General features: G+C 45.0%; 1 protein-coding gene across 9 annotated transcripts in view; it reads left to right on the top strand.

Moving 5' to 3' along the window:
- dysf (dysferlin, limb girdle muscular dystrophy 2B (autosomal recessive)) overlaps positions 1-19,020 on the top strand; it is a 76,539-nt gene that overhangs the window by 14,430 nt on the left and 43,089 nt on the right. For 5 of the 9 annotated variants that reach the window (XM_034290279.1, XM_034290277.1, XM_034290274.1 and 2 more), the window contains exons 4-34: positions 67-172; positions 2,158-2,272; positions 3,012-3,146; positions 3,609-3,715; positions 4,016-4,144; positions 4,400-4,462; positions 4,554-4,604; positions 4,924-4,954; positions 5,402-5,517; positions 5,833-5,959; positions 6,040-6,143; positions 6,304-6,372; positions 7,014-7,057; positions 7,144-7,226; positions 8,752-8,784; positions 9,117-9,232; positions 9,369-9,482; positions 9,668-9,845; positions 10,284-10,408; positions 10,499-10,605; positions 10,842-10,910; positions 11,010-11,136; positions 11,810-11,956; positions 12,294-12,425; positions 12,897-13,063; positions 13,144-13,258; positions 13,845-13,950; positions 14,067-14,209; positions 16,014-16,187; positions 16,268-16,355; positions 16,818-16,895. In XM_034290279.1, coding sequence (XP_034146170.1) covers positions 67-172; positions 2,158-2,272; positions 3,012-3,146; positions 3,609-3,715; positions 4,016-4,144; positions 4,400-4,462; positions 4,554-4,604; positions 4,924-4,954; positions 5,402-5,517; positions 5,833-5,959; positions 6,040-6,143; positions 6,304-6,372; positions 7,014-7,057; positions 7,144-7,226; positions 8,752-8,784; positions 9,117-9,232; positions 9,369-9,482; positions 9,668-9,845; positions 10,284-10,408; positions 10,499-10,605; positions 10,842-10,910; positions 11,010-11,136; positions 11,810-11,956; positions 12,294-12,425; positions 12,897-13,063; positions 13,144-13,258; positions 13,845-13,950; positions 14,067-14,209; positions 16,014-16,187; positions 16,268-16,355; positions 16,818-16,895 — 3,299 coding nt within the window. The remainder of the gene's footprint in view (positions 1-66; positions 173-2,157; positions 2,273-3,011; positions 3,147-3,608; positions 3,716-4,015; positions 4,145-4,399; positions 4,463-4,553; positions 4,605-4,923; positions 4,955-5,401; positions 5,518-5,832; positions 5,960-6,039; positions 6,144-6,303; positions 6,373-7,013; positions 7,058-7,143; positions 7,227-8,751; positions 8,785-9,116; positions 9,233-9,368; positions 9,483-9,667; positions 9,846-10,283; positions 10,409-10,498; positions 10,606-10,841; positions 10,911-11,009; positions 11,137-11,809; positions 11,957-12,293; positions 12,426-12,896; positions 13,064-13,143; positions 13,259-13,844; positions 13,951-14,066; positions 14,210-16,013; positions 16,188-16,267; positions 16,356-16,817; positions 16,896-19,020) is intronic. The other 4 variants (XM_034290278.1, XM_034290281.1, XM_034290282.1 and 1 more) reach the window with 2 other exon arrangements.

Here is a 19,020-nt window from a genome sequence, read left to right as displayed (position 1 = left end):
GGTGTGTGGTGTGTGAATCTCTCTGCTGTGTGTCCACTGACAGGCATGTGTTCTCTGTGTCTTTAGGTTCCTGGGGGAAAGCAAGGTGGCCCTGAGGGATGTGCTCAATTCCCCCAACCTGGCTGCTACTTTCACTGTGTCACTCCTGGACACTAAGAAAAATAACACTGGGGTGAGACACACTCACACACACCCACCCAGAAATGTGGCCGATCTTCTCTTTCAGAACTTTTACACTTCCTGTTTACCTTTAACCCATCCCATCCCCTCTGACTGTTGTCATGACTACACACTCAACACACCCTGGACATCGATCTGACCCTGTGGTTGTTCACCAGTCTGCACCCTTTCCCCTAATGCCTTACACTGTTAGGGTTTAAAGTCATGCAATAAGCGGGCGATAGAGTGCTGTGTGGGGGTAGAAATATACCCAGTATCAAAGAATATTGGTAACAAATAGGGCTACAGTCAGAAAACAATTATTTTAAAACATGGGCTGTATTTTATGTAACATTTTGAATGCTGATGTATGCATGTTGATGTATTTACAAACTAGTTACTGTCACCAATTGTGTGTGTGACCAAAAAAACATTTCTTGATTGGTAAATCGGTCTCAGAATAGCACACATCCTCAGGAAAAGCCAGTGTTTATGAGTCAGCGTGTGTCAGTGTGTGTTTGTGCTATGAGCGTCCTGACACAAGGAGAAGGACAGACAGATTAACTAACAAATCCTAGTAACACAATTTAGGGCTCCATATTGCATCCTATTCTGAGTTGTCCCTAGTCAAAAGTAATGCACTTAACGAGACTGCTTGATAAACATTGAATGTTACAGTATAATGGCTGAACAATCACAACACCAAACCATTGTGTAACACACTTTATCTACTTACTGTCTGTCTTTATCAAAAGACAGGTTCTTTAGGAGGATGACTTCCTCAGCAATAACCTGCACATGCATGTAGGAAGTTTAGGAAAGACAAGGACAAGTTCTAAAATTTGATGTGCAAGTTTCTTTATTCTTCCATTCTCTGATTCACATGTTTGTATCAGCAGGAGTATTACAACCAGAATGAACAAACAACAAAGAAACTGTAAACAGGAGTATTACAACCAGAATGAACAAACAACAAACAACAAACAAACTGTAAACATGAGCATTACAACCAGAATGAACAAACAACAAACAAACTGTAAACAGGGGTATTACAACCAGAATGAACAAACAACAAACAAACTGTAAACAGGAGCATTAAAACCAGAATGAACAAACAACAAACAAACTGTAAACAGGGGTATTACAACCAGAATGAACAAACAACAAACAAACTGTAAACAGGGGTATTACAACCAGAATGAACAAACAACAAACAAACTGGAAACATGAGTATTAAAACCAGAATGAACAAACAACAAAGAAAGTGTAACAATCTTAAACAAAACTTAAAATACTCAACATCATTCGCAGTGACGACAGTTACAGTTGTTGACTGGAATCGGAGCAGGGAGGCATCAGGAAGATGGCAGGAGTAGATCACTGAAGTCTCAGACTCTGAATCCACACTCAGAATCCCAGGACACAAAACCAGTCTTCTCAGAATTTACAAAGCAATCAACCTAAGTTGTTCTCCTTAATACATACATAATAATGAATATTCCAGTAATAACTATGCACATGCAACTGCATTCGTTTAACCAGAATGCACAATTCATCGTTTTAATATGCTATAGGAAAGCTGAAATACTTGACCGCTATTATAGATCAAGACTAACTTACCAGGATTCTTCAATCACAACTTGTTCAGGATGGCAGTCGTCCCTTCGGTTCTGCACCCTCCAGTTCTAGAGATTGTTTGACTCTTAAATTAAATTAAATATCTTTCACAGGTCGTCTAAACTCAACTTCTGCTACACTGCAAAAGGGTATCTACGCTCCCCAATATTTACGTCCTTAATAACCAACCATTTATGTAATTCCAAGCTCTGCTCGTGGCTGTCCCCTCCAAGAAAAAAAATAAAAGATAATGAAACTACATATTAGGATTTATCCTGAAATGTAAATTTCAGAAATTAAACAAAGCAAGATAACAGTGTCGTTGCATAGAGGGCTGGCTCTGTTTCGTAAATCCCTGACTTTATCCCTTTCCTCCACTAGGCCACTCTGAGCCTGCAGGTTTCCTACATCCCTCCTCCAGGAATGACTCCTTTTTTCCAGCCTCCTCCTCAGCCTGAGGCCCGGGAGAAGCCTGTGGAGCTGGACACTGTCACAGGTACACTGCAAACTCTCCACTGAGGAACCAAACCTATTACTCAGCAACAGCTACAGCTGCTTACTGTAGTTAGAATGATGAAAAGCAATAATGAAAAACACACAGACCTTCAGGTAAAATTACCCTAACTTACACAGACCTTCAGGTAACCTTACACTTACTTACACAGACCTTCAGGTAACCTTACACTAACTTACACAGGCCTTCAGATAACCTTACCCTAACATACACAGACCTTCAGGTAACCTTACCTTAACATACAAAGGCCTTCAGGTAACCTTACCCAAACATACAAAGACCTTCAGGTAACCTTACCCTAACATACAAAGGCCTTCAGGTAACCTTACCCTAACATACAAAGACCTTCAGGTAACCTTACCCTAACATATGCCACCTCTCCGTAGCCATAGATGAGGAACTGATTTTTTTCTCCCACTCATCTTCGTCTTTTTTCCTCTCCACGTGTCTTTCTAAAATATACCTCCTCTTAATTTTTTTCTTATTCCCTCCATTCCCATCTCTCATCTTTTTTCTTCTCCATTTGTCTTTAGTTTCTTTCTCCCTCTCTATTTGGATTCTTGTCTCTCTGAAATGATGAAGGTGATGGTGAGGATGGTGATGATAATGATGATGTGGTGATGATAATGATGATGGTGATGATAATGAGGATGTGGTGATGATAATGAGGATGGTGATGGTGATAATGGTGGTGATGATCCTGAGGACGTGTTTCCTGCAGTCTTCTCCCTGGATACCATGGGCGAGGAAGACACAGAGAGCATGCTGAGGATGGAGCAGACAGACGAACCAGACACCGAGAGCCAACAGGGAACCCATCACCAGGGGATCCAGGGGGGTCAGGAGACACCCACAGGTAACCCCTGCCCCCATGACATCACAATCTCAAGTCAGTGTCTGATGTTTGTCCAGGGTAGAAGAATGTCCATAGGTGTGAGAGCAAAGTGAAAGAAAACTTACGTGTATTTCACTTTGCATCATTGATGTATGTGTTAAGGGTTATGTTTTAAAGTTAGGATTAGCATACACTTTGAAAGATAAGGATTTTTGAAGTCAATGTCATTGTCTTAACCGTTGATCCACCATCCCCATTCAAAACAGGCAGTCTATTAGAACATAACGTGCTCACCATCTCCCCTAGTGGTTGGTTTAGAAGTCACATATGACTCAGGTTTATTTTTGACTTCTCCTGGTATCAGACTGGACCGTAGTGACACCACCAGCTTCCGAGTACTGACGAGGCTGGTGTCTTGGTGACCTAGTTTGTCTTTTGTGAGAAATGTGATCTGTACATTTTGGATCATGTTTCCCCTGCCAGCCCAGACCCCTAAAAGGGCCCCGCCCAACTACATCCCTGGGATTAAGAGGAAAAAGAGACAGCAGAACAACCAATCACCACTGTCCAACAAACCGCAGGACCTGCAGGTGAGAATAGGCGCACACCGGCGCCTTAGATACAGGTGGTCGTTAGGCGTGTTCTCTCACAATAGAATCGGCAGTTGGTGCTGAAGGTGCTTTCCATTCTGATCTGAGCCACGACAATGACATGAATAAATGCATGGCTGTCATTACAGCGCCACACAGTGGTCACCTGGTGTTAGGACAGCCACTTCATCAGATGTAGGTTCAAAATTGGTTGAGATGATTTTAAACAAACAGAACGTCGCCCCACCCATAATGCAAAATCACTATTGAAACAAATGCTCATTCGCATTTCAACTCCAGGTGCGTGTCCGAGTCATCGAGGGCCGACAATTGCCGGGTGTCAACATCAAACCAGTTGTCAAGGTAACGGTTGCTGGGCAGACAAAGAGGACGTGCATCAAGAAAGGAAACAACCCTGTGTTTGACGAGGTGAAGAAATGTCGCCTGTTGTAGCTACTTCATAACTGTGTTATAAACACTGTCTGTTATGGCTAGTATCTAAGTCCTAAACATGTTATACATGTCATCTTTTAAAGATATTTTATAACTAGGCATAATACATATAGAGTTATATTATTATCAGAGAGACAATTGTAGATAGTATGTGCAAGATACTCTCACTGAATTTTATTTTTTTAAATGTGTTGAAAGCTAACTGATTCCTGATTTTACTTGTTACTGTAGACTTTCTTTCTGAACTTCTATGAAAGTCCCTCTGACCTTTTTGATGAGCCCATCTTCATTACTGTAAGTCAAGTTTCAATTTCGATTTAACTTAACTTTTCCATCTGAGATGTAAAGTTGAGACTTCAGTTTTTTATTCTTTGTCCTTTTTCAGGTTTTTGACTCCAAGTCAATGAGAACTGACTCTGTGATTGGGCAATTCAAGGTAAGACATTCTAGCCCCCCACTCTGCTCCGCCTAAAGGTACTCCCGCTCTCTTCTCTGGTAACAATATGGAACCATCAAAGTATCTCTGTGGTAAAAAGATGTGGCATGTAACAAACTGGTCAACAATATTTATATAATATTATACTCCAATCTTTTCATCTCTTTGTTAACAATACACACAGAAATTATTTTTTGAAAGATATGTACACTATATTTAAATATCTCTTTGGTTGTCCACAATATATCTGATGGCGTATTGGATTTTGTCTTTGTGATTACTATGTACAAAACATTGAAGAGTCTGTGTTTTCTTGCAGCTAGATGTTGGAACAGTCTACAATGAGAGCAGTGAGTATAGATGTAAAACCTTGAAGGTGATGTAAAAAGATATGAGTACACACACGTGTTATACTGTAGTCCGTACAAAATGGAACTAGTTAGCTCCTCCCTGAGTATTCATTATATAGTTAGCTCCTCCCTGAGTATTCATTATATAGTTAGGTCCTCCCTGAGTATTCATTATATAGTTAGCTCCTCCCTGAGTATTCATTATATAGTTACCTCCTCCCTGAGTATTCATTATATAATTACCTCCTCCCTGAGCATTAATTATATAGTTACCTCCTCCCTGAGTATTCATTATATAGTTACCTCCTCCCTGAGTATTCATTATATAATTACCTCCTCCCTGAGTATTCATTATATAGTTACCTCCTCCCTGAGTATTCATAATATAGTTATCTCCTTCCTGAGTATTGATTCTCACCCAATGCTCTTTGCTCCTTTGCTTACAAGGACATGCGTTTTTGAGGAAGTGGCTCCTCCTTTCTGACCCTGATGACCTCTCGGCTGGGGCAAGAGGTTACCTGAAGGTCAGCCTTTTCGTATTGGCTGCTGGCGATGAGGCTCCGGTGAGTCGGATTGGATGATGAATCGACTAATTAAATCTTTTATGCTTTTGGGTGTGGAGGTCACAATAAATGTTCAAAGCGTGAGTGACCCAGGAACATATTTTGTCTGAAGTATGTGTTAGGGTAAAACTTACATTTGGGGTTAGGGTCAGAGTTAGGCTTGGTTAGGAATTGGGGGTTAGGGTTATGGTAACAAATATGTTCAGGGATGATTTAATATGGTTATTTGTATAGCCTGGTTTGACATGTGTGTCTCGGTGTGTCTTGCTTGTTTTTGTGTGTGTGTGTGTGTGTGTGTGTGTGTTTGTGTCTCAGGCCGATAAAAAGGAGGGGTTGGAGGATAAGGAGGACATCGAGGGGAACCTGCTGCGACCGGCTGGTCTCACACTCCGAGGAGCCATCTTCGCTCTCCGCTTATTCAGAGCGGAGGATCTTCCACAGAGTGAGTGTGTGTACGTGTATGTGTGTGTGTGTGTGTGTGTTTGTTCTGATGGGTTAACAACACAATAATTCTCTTCACAGTGGATGACGCATTTATAGATGGCATGAGGCAGATTCTGGGATTTGACAGCAACAAAAAGAATCTGGTCGACCCCTTGGTGGAAGTCAACTTTGCTGGAAAAACGGTAAAAATCAATCACTGAACAAGTATGCAACAGAAACAAAAATCACACATAAAAGACTGATGCCAAGGGAGTTAATGAAACTGAATCAGGTTGTCCATTTCTGTGGTAAATAAACACTACAAACATGTTCACATGCCCATGTTGGTATTCCCACTTTCAGATGTGCAGTAAAATAATGGAAAAGAATGCCAACCCTCAGTGGAACCAAAGCCTGACCATGCCAATACGGGTAAGAGTACACTGCTTCATGGTCTTATTCAGATCCTGACCACGCCCATATAGGTAAGAGTATACTGCCTCATGGTCTTATTCAGATCCTGACCACGCCCATATAGGTAAGAGTATACTGCCTCATGGTCTTATTCAGATCCTGACCACGCCCATATAGGTAAGAGTATACTGCCTCATGGTCTTATTCAGATCCTGACCACGCCCATATAAGTAAGAGTATACTGCCTCATGGCCTCATACAGATCCTGACCACGCCCATATAGGTAAGAATATACTGCCTCATGGCCTCATACAGATCCTGACCACGCCCATATAGGTAAGAGTATACTGCCTCATGGCCTCATACAGATCCTGACCACGCCCATATAAGTAAGAGTATACTGCCTCATGGTCTTATTCAGATCCTGACCACGCCCATAAAAGTAAGAGTATACTGCCTCATGGCCTCATACAGATCCTGACCACGCCCATATAGGTAAGAGTATACTGCCCCATGGCCTCATACAGATCCTGACCACGCCCATATAGGTAAGAGTATACTGCCTCATGGCCTCATACAGATCCTGACTTCCCAGATCTGGGAATTTTTCTGTAATTCCGGTCTTCCAATGAAAACGTCCTCATATCTGCCTTTTACAGTTCCCATCTATGTGTGAAAGGATGAGGATTCGGGTCCTGGACTGGTAAGGTACATTTCTAATGGTAGCCATTTTGTGCTACATGCTCCAGCAAGCGTTGCACTCATCTTTCCTCAACTTCCTCATTCTAGGGACAGAGCCAGCCATAACGATGTCGTCGGGACCACCCACCTCTGCATGTCCAAGATTTCTGCCCCAGGAGGAGAGGTTGAGGGTAAGACACTGGCCTGTGGTGGCCTGAACTGGTCTGGGCCGGTCAGAGCTTGTTTGGAGTGGTTGTGACTGATTTGGTCTGGTTTGAACTAGTCTGGACTCGTTGGAACTGGTCTGGACTTGTCAGGACTGGTCATGACAGGTTTGGACTGATCAGGGCCAAGTGAGAGTTGTTTGGGACTGGTGTGTGCTTGTCTCCTTTGACTAGTAATGATCAGAGGTGTAAAAAGTGCTCAGTATTTAAGGGAAGTTTCAAAAAATCGGACCTAAATGACCAGGTGAAGGGAGTTCAGAACTACCAAGTGATCAGTTAAATAAAAAGGAAGATAAATTATCAATGAAAGTCACTGGTTTGTCATGAACTCCCTTTACCTGGTGATTATGCTCTCTGATAGGAACTATATGGTGAAAATAGTTGAGTACATTTGCTTTGTACTTTTTGCACCTTTGGTGTTAATGGTTGGGTTGTGTTCTAGTTTGCAATGGTTTTTGACTGGAACACGAATCTTGTTTTCGATGCATTGGTTTTGAACACTTGATGGACTGGTTTTGGTTGGGTTGGTTTCATTTTGTTGTGTGATCTATAGTATTGAATACGGATGACATGAGACTTGGGGTGAAGCATGGTGTTGATAAATTTGATTTCCTATGTCTTGTTTCGGTTTGATTTTGTTTCCTTTGGTTTTGTTGTGATGTCTTCACTTGAACCTATAAGAACAAGGCTAGAACAAGTGAACAGGAAACATTGTCAGCACGAATGACTTACAGCTTCCCTATGCAGAGCAGTGTAATATAGACAATTCTGCATCTGCACCCAAGACTCCCCTCTCTGTACTGTGTGGAGTGGGTGGTGTCCTGAGAGATATAGGGATACACATACTGCTAGCAGACGCAGGCCACAACACTCAGCCGGAAACTAACATTTGCCTGGGTTTTTGGGCCACTGGGAGACCAGGTTGGGCAGAGTCTGACACAATCTTTTCTGTATGGTTCCTGGTGCTAGAGTTACGCAGGTCCTCAGTTGTATCAAGTTAGGGAGAAACAACTTGTAATATTGGACGTCATTTTGATTGAGTTATGTTATAGTTAAGTGTTATCCCAAACCTGTGGGCAACGGAGCTGTATAAAAGCTAAGCTAGCTTTATCCCACATGGCGACAACCTCTCTGTCCTGCAGTGAGTTAGGGAGGTAGAAAATGTTTGAGTATAAAATGCAACATTGAGGTTTTGGAAATTCACTGACACAGCGGAGCTGCTGAGGCACATATTCAGCAGAAAAACAATCTGCCATCAAATTGTCCCAGGGTGTTGTCTGAGATGTCACGCATGATGCACGCAAATACCTCAACTGATTCTGATTCCACTCCCCGCATTCGTCCAACAACGATAGCATTCACTAGCTAACGTCCGGTCAAAGCCGTGGCATCGCCAGCACGGTGTGTTGGTCCAGTGCCCTTTGGTTGTGAGGGATGGGTGGCCCCTTGTTGTGTTATCTTATGTTCTCCTGTTGTTTCTCCATGCATTCAGATGAATTGGTCCCAAGGAACCTCCAAACCTTCAGTACGTCTGGTATCTCCTCTCCCATTCTCCTGTGTGTTCCGTCAATTCTCCTGTGTGTTCCGACAATGTCCCACATTTACCACATTAATCAAGTAGCCCTTTAGGTTGTTTTGTTTTTCCTCCTTTTCTGCCATCTGGACGTGTCTGCCATTTCGGCTCTATGTTTTACACGGCTGACAGTCTTTCCAGTGATTCCAAATTGTCAGTGGTGAAACTAAAATGTCCATGTTTTGTGTCTTTGTGTAGTAGGTGACAGTTTCCCTTCATTGATTCCAATCTGTCCTCTAATTGGCGAAATTAGAACATGACAGCCATTTTGTGTCTATGTGTAGTGGACGACAGTCTGGGTTTCCTGCCTTCCTTTGGCCCCTGCTATGTCAACCTCTATGGAAGCCCCCGGGAGTTCACAGCCTTCAATGACCCCCATGAAGCTCTTAACCTGGGCAAGGTAATTGATGCGTTAACTGGTTGAATGACTGATTGATGGATGGTTAGTCGATTCATTGATTGATTGGATGTTGTAAAACTGGGCCAAGAAAACAGAAATCCGTTCCTCTAGCCATCTCTCTCTCTGTCTTCTTCAGGGAGAGGGCGTGGCATATCGTGGCCGTGTCCTGATCGAACTCAGTACCAGGCTTGTGGACACGTTGAAGGCCAGTGTAGAGGACATACCCAACGATGACCTGCTAGTTGTTCAGGTGACAATGCATCATCATCAGAGATGTCCGAAACACCAACAATCCACTGCTTGTTTGATTCTTCCTTTTCTGGCTCTTATTGCTCTGTTCTACTCAGCTCCTGTTCAACGCTGTCCAAGGTGATTACCAATCAAATCACTGAAGTTATACAACCTCCCCCCCGCTTCTTATTTCTGTCTTAACAGAAATTCATGCGAAAGCGGAAATACTCTCTCTTTGCGTCGTTCTACTCTGCCACCCTTCTCCAAGATGTTGATGATGCGATCCAGTTCGAGGTCAGCATCGGGAACTATGGCAACAAGTTTGACAACACCTGTCTCCCTCTCGCCTCGACGACACAGTTCAGCAGGGCTGTGTTTGACGGTGAGTTCGATACGCAAGCGGGGGTTAAGGGTCAGCGCCACCTGGTGGACATATAAAGCAGAACCTAGCCTGTAAGTCACCTCTCTACAAACCAGGCTACCATAAACGAGAAGCCATACTATTATTAAATCGACCACAGTTCTCCAGGTTGCTGTTATCCAATCAGCATTGACGAGCATAACACATTGAACCAATGGGTGAAAGAGGGTTAACTATCCAATAGAAATCGCCTAGCCGTCCATTCAGACTGTTTTGGCTAATACAACATACCCCAGACCTTCGCACACTGTCTTGTCTCTAGATATTTTTAAGACAGTGTATTTGTCAGTAGAGGTGTTTCTTCTGATTTTCTTGGCACTAAAAGTGTGTTCAGTGTTTGGTAATATCGCTTCTTTTTCAGAGACGTTCAATGTGTGTGTGTGTGTGTGTGTGTATCAGGCTGCCACTACTACTACCTCCCCTGGGGTAATGTGAAGCCGGTGGTGGTCCTGTCTTCTGAATGGGAGGACATCAAACCTCGAATAGAAACCCTCAACATGCTGTTAGCTGTGATTGATCGCCTGGTGAGTAATTCGGTCTCTCTGTCTTACTGCACGTCTTTCTGTATGTGTGTGTGTGTGTGTGTTTAACCCCTCCACCTTGATTTATTTCAGGAGTCCAACCTAAAGGAAGTTCAGTTGGATCTGCAATCAGGAAGTGAATTGGAGGACGTGGAGCTAAAAGTGGTCAAGCTATTAGATCAGCTCATCGCTGATTGCAGGTGGGCTACTGGCCGCTACAAACGCCGCTCCTTGTTAAGCGGTTCTGTCAAAACCCAGTGCAGAAACATCCCTGCAGAAGGCAACTTCTAGTAATGTTTCCTATGATCTCCCTGTGTTATTCCATCCCTCCCCATTGCTCCAATCCGACCACACACTTCCTGGTCCCCTTACTCTCTGTCTCTCGTGATACGTCTCAGTCGTCATTTCAAACTCAATCTCTTTCTGTTCCTCCCAGAGAGGAGCTTCCGTCGATCGACGGGTGGTCGTGTGTAACTCAGCTGGACAAAGCCCTGAGACACCTCAGGTGAGTTTACGCTAACACACACACACCCTGCATCCAGGTGCACACACACACACACACACACAGAAGCACATCCACTATAACGTTGTCATTTCGTTCCAGGGTTGTCCATCTACAGCAGATTGAACAGGCTGCTACAGCCTTGAAGCATGGTCCTGCCACAGACCTCAGTACTGTCCTAGAGCAAGCGGAGGACTGGGCGTTGAGGCTACGCAACATAGCAGAGGAGGTGAGAGAGGGAGGGGAAGGAAAGAGAAGAGAGGCCGGGAAGAGGACGGAGGCAGTGAGGGTTGTAGGAAGGAAGAAGAGGAGAGAAAGAGGTCAGGGAGGGGAATTGAAAGATGAGGAACTAAGGGGAAAGAAATGTGTTGGTTTGAGAACATTAAAATCCAAACATTGATCTCTAGCCACATCCCAAAATGTTTGCTTTGCTGACACTTTCTGGACCTGTCACCTATAATCTCTACCAGCCCCAGATGAGTGTATTTACCTGTTATCTCTACCAGCCCCAGATGAGTGTATTTACCTGTTATCTCTACCAGCCCCAGATGAGTGTATTTACCTGTCATCTCTACCAGCCCCAGATGAGTGTATTTACCTGTTATCTCTACCAGCCCCAGATGAGTGTATTTACCTGTTATCTCTACCAGCCCCAGATGAGTGTATTTACCTGTTATCTCTACCAGCCCCAGATGAGTGTATTTACCTGTAATCTCTACCAGCCCCAGATGGGTGTATTTACCTGTTATCTCTACCAGCCCCAGATGAGTGTATTTATCTGTTATCTCTACCAGCCCCAGATGAGTGTATTTACCTGTTATCTCTACCAGCCCCAGATGAGTGTATTTACCTGTTATCTCTACCAGCCCCAGATGAGTGTATTTACCTGTTATCTCTACCAGCCCCAGAACAGCCTACCAGACATCATCATCTGGATGCTACAGGGGGATCGCCGCGTGGCCTACCACCGTATCCCAGCACACACTGTCTTATTCAGCCAGAAACACTGTGGGAAGAACTGTGGAGAACTCCAGAGCATCTTCCTGAAGGTACAAACAAACAATGTAGAACACCTCCCTTTGTTCTTCATGAAGGTACACAAACAGACATGGTAGAACATCTCTCTGTGTTCTTCATGAATGTACAAACAAACAGACATGGTAGAACATCTCTCTGTTCTTCATGAATGTACAAACAAACAGACATGGTAGAACATCTCTCTGTGTTCTTCATGAATGTACAAACAAACAGACATGGTAGAACATCTCTCTGTGGTCTTCATGAATGTACAAACAAACAGACATGGTAGAACATCTCTTCATGGAACTGTCACAGGCCATGTGTTGGAACAGTAGGTTAGAGGTGTGACTGTGTCTCTCTCTTCAGTACCCACAGGGAGGTTCTGGACTCAGCAAGCTCCCGGGCCAGATCAGAGTCAAGGTGTGGTTTGGTCTTGCTGCAGACGTCAAGCACTTCAACCGCTGTGCAGAGGGGAAACTGTCCGTCTTCGCTGAGACTGTAAGACGATTGTTTGCTTGTGTGTCTGTGTGTGTGTCTGTGTGTTTCTCTGACCTAACTAGATAACAGGACAACAATATCATTGTCTTCATGTTGTGCCATTATTCATCAGACAGGTAGTTGTCTTTATGCTGCAACGGTATTTCAAGTACTTGGCAGACAAGTTCTTTGTAGAGGGTTTTACTGTTTTCGAATGCCTAGTCTATCTCCTCACTCTCTTCTGTCTGTCTCTCTTCTGTCTGTCTCTTCTGTCTGTCTCTTCTGTCTGTCTCTTCTGTCTCTCTCTCTTCTGTCTCTCTCTCTCATCTGTCTCTCTCTCTTCTGTCTCTCTTCTGTCTCTCTCTCTTCTGTCTCTCTCTCTTCTGTCTGTCTCTTCTGTCTGTCTCTTCTGTCTCTCTCTCGCTTCTCACTCACTTTTGTCTCTGTGTCTCTGTCTTTTTCTCCACCTGTCTGTCTATTTCCCTCTCCCAGTATGAGAACCAGGTGAAGCTGGCCCTGGTGGGAAACTGGGGGACCACCGGACTAACCTCCCCCAAGTTCAGTGACGTTACAGGCAGGGTGAAGCTGCCCAAGGAGTCCTTCAAACCCTCCCCTGGCTGGAGCTGGGCCGGGGAATGGGTTGTCAGCCCAGAGAGGACGTGAGTGTGTCTAGATCCTGAACTGGTAGAGACTGTTTCTCTGCCCTGTCTGACCCCTGGTGTTCCTCCTCTCTCCCCAGGATGCTGTACGACACAGATGCCGGTCACATGACCTTCACAGAGGAGGTGTTTGAGAACCAGATGAGGTTGCCCGGGGGACAATGGATTGGCATGCCAGAAGGATTCACTGACCTGGTCTGTCTGTCTGTGTGTCTGCCTGTCTGAGTGTCTGCCTGTCTGCCTGTCTGTCTCTCTGTGTGTCTGTATCTCTGTACTGTCTGTGTGTCTGTCTGTCTGTGTGCCTGTCTGTCTGTCTGTACTGTCTGTCTGTGTTTGTGTTGGTGTCTGTACTGTCTGTCTGTGTGTGTGTTGGTGTCTGTACTGTCTGTCTGTCTGTACTGTCTGAGTGTCTGTCTGTCTTATTGTCTGTCTCTGTGTTTGTACTGTCTGTATGTCTGTACTGTCTGTCTGTGGGTCTGTGTCTGTGTGTCTGTACTGTCTGTCTGTCTGTGTGCCTGTGTGTGTGTGTCTGTACTGTCTGTCTGTGGGTCTGTGTCTGTGTGTCTGTACTGTCTGTCTGTGGGTCTGTGTCTGTGTGTCTGTACTGTCTGTCTGTCAGTGTGCCCGGTGTGTGTCCTTCCATCTGTCCATACATGCATACAGGGGTATAGGGAATGGCCACATGGACACAGACACAACATGCCAATTGTTGTTGCAGCAATTAAGTTGAATGTTTCTAGTGTTTTAGAGAAGACATTGATACTAGAAGTTTGTTTTCCAGAACGGGGAAAAGGCAGTGCCTAAGGATGACATTGAGTGTCCCCCAGGTTGGGTGTGGTCAGAAGAAGAATGGAGCGAAGACTTGAACCGAGCTGTGGATGACCATGGTAAACACGCACACGCACACACACACACGCGCACACACACACGCAAAACCAAAGCAGAAAAGGGTTATTCATGGAGTTTAAGAGATATTCATCTATGAAGTGTTTGTCCCCTCCAGGATGGGAGTATGGCCTAACCATCCCCCCGGATCGGAGGCCCAAGGCCTGGGTGCCGGCGGAGAAGATGTACCACACCAACCGCCGGCGGCGCTGGATTAGGCTCAGGCGCAGGGACATGCAGAAGATGGAGGCACTGAAGAAGGTGCTGTACATGTGATCAGGTGGAGTTAGAGGATGGAGAAGGTGGTGTACATGTGATCAGGTGGAGTTAGAGGATGGAGAAGGTGGTGTACATGTGATCAGGTGGAGTTAGAGGATGGAGGCACTGAAGAAGGTGGTGTACATGTGATCAGGTGGAGTTAGAGGATGGAGAAGGTGGTGTACATGTGATCAGGTGGAGTTAGAGGATGGAGGCACTGAAGAAGGTGCTGTACATGTGATCAGGTGGAGTTAGAGGATGGAGGCACTGAAGAAGGTGGTGTACATGTGATCAGGTGGAGTTAGAGGATGGAGGCACTGAAGAAGGTGCTGTACATGTGATCAGGTGGAGTTAGAGGATGGAGGCACTGAAGAAGGTGCTGTACATGTGATCAGGTGGAGTTAGAGGATGGAGGCACTGAAGAAGGTGGTGTACATGTGATCAGGTGGAGTTAGAGGATGGAGGCACTCAACATGTAGACGAGGGTAATGGATCTCTGCTACCATCTTAAGGATGTCATTACTCCATTCAACCACAAGATGGTGGTGTTGTTACACAGATCTCAGTAGTTTGTGTTGCCGGGGGGATGCCATCAGAATATTTACATTTACGTTTTGGAACAGTAACTCCCAAAACAACTGCAAGATATAGTTCTATAAAATGTGTTTTTGAACAGCCATGCACATGTGTGTCTCTGTATGTGTGTGTGTGTGCGTGTGTGCGTTTATGTGTGTGTTCGTGTGTCCGTGCGTGCTTTTGTGTGTGTGTTCGTGTGTGCGTGTTCATACATTTGTGTGTGTGTGCGTTTATGTGTGTGTTCGTGTGTGCGTGTTCATACATTTGTGTGTGTGTGCGTTTATGTGTGTGTTTGTGTGTGCGTGTTCATACATTTGTGTGTGTGCGTGTTCATACATTTGTGTGTGTGCGTGTTCATACATGTGTGTGTGTGTGTTCATACATTTGTGTGTGTGTGTGTTCACACATTTGTGTGTGTGCGTTTATGTGTGTGTTCGTGTGTGCGTGTTCATACATGTGTGTGTGTGTGTTCATACATTTGTGTGTGTGCGTGTTCATACATGTGTGTGTGCGTGTTCATACATGTGTGTGTGTGTGTTTATGTGTGTGTTCGTGTGTGCGTGTTCATACATGTGTGTGTGTTCATACATTTGTGTGTGTGTGTGTTCATACATGTGTGTGTGTGCGTGTTCATACATGTGTGTGTGTGTGCGTGTTCATACATGTGTGTGTGTGTGTGTTCATACGTGTGTGTGTGTGTTCATACATGTGTGTGTGTGTGCGTTTATGTGTGTGTTCGTGTGTGCGTGTTCATACACGTGTGTGTGTGTGTGTGTTCATACGTGTGTGTGTGTGTGCGTGTTCATACACGTGTGTGTGTGTGTTCATATGTGTGTGTGTGTGTGTGTGCGTTTATGTGTGTGTTCGTGTGTGCGTGTTCATACATGTGTGTGTGTGTGTGTTCATACGTGTGTGTGTGTGTGTGTTCATACACGTGTGTGTGTGTGTGTGTGTTCATACATGTGTGTGTGTGTGTGTTCATACGTGTGTGTGTGTGTGTGCTCATACGTGTGTGTGTTCATACATGTGTGTGTGTGTGTGTTCATACGTGTGTGTGTGTGTGTGTTCATACATGTGTGTGTGTGTGTGTGTTCATACATGTGTGTGTGTGTGTGTGTGTGTGTTTATGTGTGTGTGTGTGTGTGTTCATACGTGTGTGTGTGTGTTTATGTGTGTGTGTGTGTGTTCATACGTGTGTGTGTGTGTGTGTTCACACGTGTTCTTCCTGTAGCAGCGGCCTGATGAAACAGAGAGGGAGGGGTGGGAGTACGCATCCCTGTTTGGGTGGAGGTTCCACCTGAAGCCCCGCAAGACGGACTCCTTCCGCAGGCGGAGGTGGAGATGTCGGATGGAACCCACGGAGAAGACGGGCCCCGCGGCCATCTTTGCCCTGGAGTGTTCCCTGGTGAGAGAGGGAAGGAGAGGGACAGCCGAGACGTGAAGGAGGTGACACCATTTCTAATGGCTTTGTGGTTTTTTGACCAGGGGAGTGTAATGGAAGACAAGAGCGATGACAAATCAGTGACGGCGACCTTTGGGGTCAACCGCCCCACCATCTCCTGTATCTTTGACAGTAAGCCCTCCTTCTCCTCTCTTACGAAACTTCTCTTCCTCTCACACAAATCAGAGAGGGAGAATGTTTGCCTTAATGCATTGGAAGACACACAAACTAGCTGCATGTAGAATGCATGGTAAATATTTTATACATAGAGGCTCAGACCTTCCTCTTTTTCCATCCGTCTTCTAACTGTGGTGCATTCTGGGAGATCTGTGCTTTCCACCGGTTGGTAGGGTCTTAACCGGTGGCATCCTTTCCAACAGACGGTCTCCATAGAAACCACTAGTGCATTGTTTCTATGCATTTACTAGACTGACGCAGGACGGGATGGAGCAGAATACAATAGATCAGAATGGGGGCCATTGTTGAGGATATACTTGAAAAGAGAACAGAATAATGAAATGCCACAGGAAGAGGAAGTTGTCAAGTAGGAGGTCAGAGGTCACCATCTTCCTCTCTAAATTATGTTCTGTTCAGCTGGGACTCGTTACCACCTACGCTGTTACCTGTACCAGGCCAGAGACCTTCCAGCCATGGACAAAGACAGCTTTTCAGGTGAGTGGCAGTCACTGGACTAGACCCAGGTGCATCATGGAACTGGTAGAGGGACCCAGATGCATCATGGGATTGGTAGAGGATCCCAGATGCATAATGTGATTGGTAGTGGGACCCAGATGCATGATGGGGACTGGTAGAGGGATCCAGATGCATGATGGGACTGGTACAGGAACTCAGATTGGTAGAGTAGAATTCCCTCTCAACATCGTGTCTACCAGGCCCATAATTGTATAAAACACAGATGTATGAGTCTAAATTGGTGTCTGCATTTGATGGAGAGAGAGAGAAGTGGAGAGGGAATAAAACAAGGGAAGTTACAGAAAGATGTATTGGTGAAGCTGGTGTGAAGATTGGATAGAAAACGGAACCCTGAATCAGAGAGAAAAAAAACAAAAAAAGAATGAGAGAGAGAGACAGATGAAGAGAGGGAGAGACAGATGAAGAGAGGGAGAGACAGATGAAGAGAGGGAGAGACAGATGAAGAGAGGGAGAGACAGATGAAGAGAGGGAGAGAGAGATGAAGAGAGGGAGAGAGAGATGATGAGAGGGAGAGAGAGATGATGAGAGGGAGAGAAGGAGGGAGAGAAAGAGTGAGGGGTGGAGAAATAATATTGTTTTTCTTCTTTAAGTGGAGATCATGGAAACTACTGCTGGTAGCTACTGCCGTAGTGTGTGTGTGTGTGTGTGTGTGTTCTCTTGTTTGAAACCTAACGAGGGGTGAGTGAATCCAATGCTCCAGTGATTTATCATACTGCTTTAAGATCCAGTCATTTTTTTCTCTTTCCACTTCTCCAATTCGCAACCTTTTCTTTCCTCTTCTCGCTCTCCTCTCAACATTGAGACGTAGATCTCTCATAGAGAGAGAGAGAGAGAGAGACGGAGAGAGAGAGAGAGACGGAGAGAGAGAGAGAGACGGAGAGAAAGTGAATGATGGCGAGGGGACGGGGGGGATTTATAATACGCTCATGTTTTTAAGGGATCTGGTGGATTTACAATAAGGGATCTGGTACGCATCTTAAGAACTAATGTCTGACCCAACAACTAAAATAGCAGAAATACACACCAGAGACGGCAGCCCAGAGGAGCTGATGGATGGTTAGAGGGAACATTAAAGCAGAGCTGACTGACCGCGTCTGTGTCTCTCAGACCGGCAGGGAGATTAAAGAAAATCAAAGGACTCCACTTCTTTGGCCTGTTCCCTCCCTCTCCCTCTCTCAATTATCCTCTTTCAGGGGCTTCTGTTCCCTCGTTTCTGTTTATTTACTCGGTAGTTCCCTTTGGGGTCTTAGCTGGCTGTGTGTGTGTGTGTGTGTGTGAGTGTGGAACGTTCCCTAAGGCTTGTTTATGCTGTTGCTTATAGGAGCCAGGGAATAGGGTCTGTCTGTCTGTCTGTGAAAACAGACCCTGGGGCTGTGTTTGTGTGTGTGTGTGTGTGTGTTGTTGCTTCTCCTCTTCTCTGAGAAACCTACTTTCACTTATATATTCCGGGGGAGCCCCTGAGCGAGACAGAGTGACATCAACGACTTCGGAATTCCAAGAGTCGGAGCGACGGCCTGGAAGTTTATTATTCCAAGCCACGTAAAGGCCCTCACTGGGACTGTTTCTTGCGGAAAACACAGAAGCCGTCCGATATTTTCCCAGCCTTGATTAACCCCACTCCTGTACACACACACACATACACACACACTCGCGCACACACACACACACAAACACACACAGACGTTACATACTGTCCCTGGTTCCAGCTGTTTTCACATCATTATAAAAGGGTGTGTGTGTGTGTGTGTGTGTGTGAGTGTTAGTTGGTATCTCTGCTCTGCCTCTAGCTGGCCATGTCACACACAGACACACAAACACACACACGGTCGCACTGCCAGGGGTGATGCCCAGAGATTTCAGAATGCTCTAATATTGTATTTGCCAAACTGCCCATCTGGCTGTATGGATGATTCTGTATGGACGATTCTGTGAGAAACAATGACACATTAAGAATGATCTTGAAGCATGAATCAGATTGGGCTTTCAGCCAGGCCAAGTAAGTTACACTGTTCGAATAGACTGATAGTGGGCCTACCTCAAAAAGATGAATGGAGACATTCAAAGCTGCTTCTGAAATTCCTAG

This window comes from Esox lucius, chromosome 24 (assembly GCF_011004845.1).
Source record: "Esox lucius isolate fEsoLuc1 chromosome 24, fEsoLuc1.pri, whole genome shotgun sequence".
Taxonomy (NCBI): domain Eukaryota; kingdom Metazoa; phylum Chordata; class Actinopteri; order Esociformes; family Esocidae; genus Esox; species Esox lucius.
Note: the sequence above shows the minus strand (reverse complement) of the source record. Positions and strands in the feature narration are given on the sequence as shown.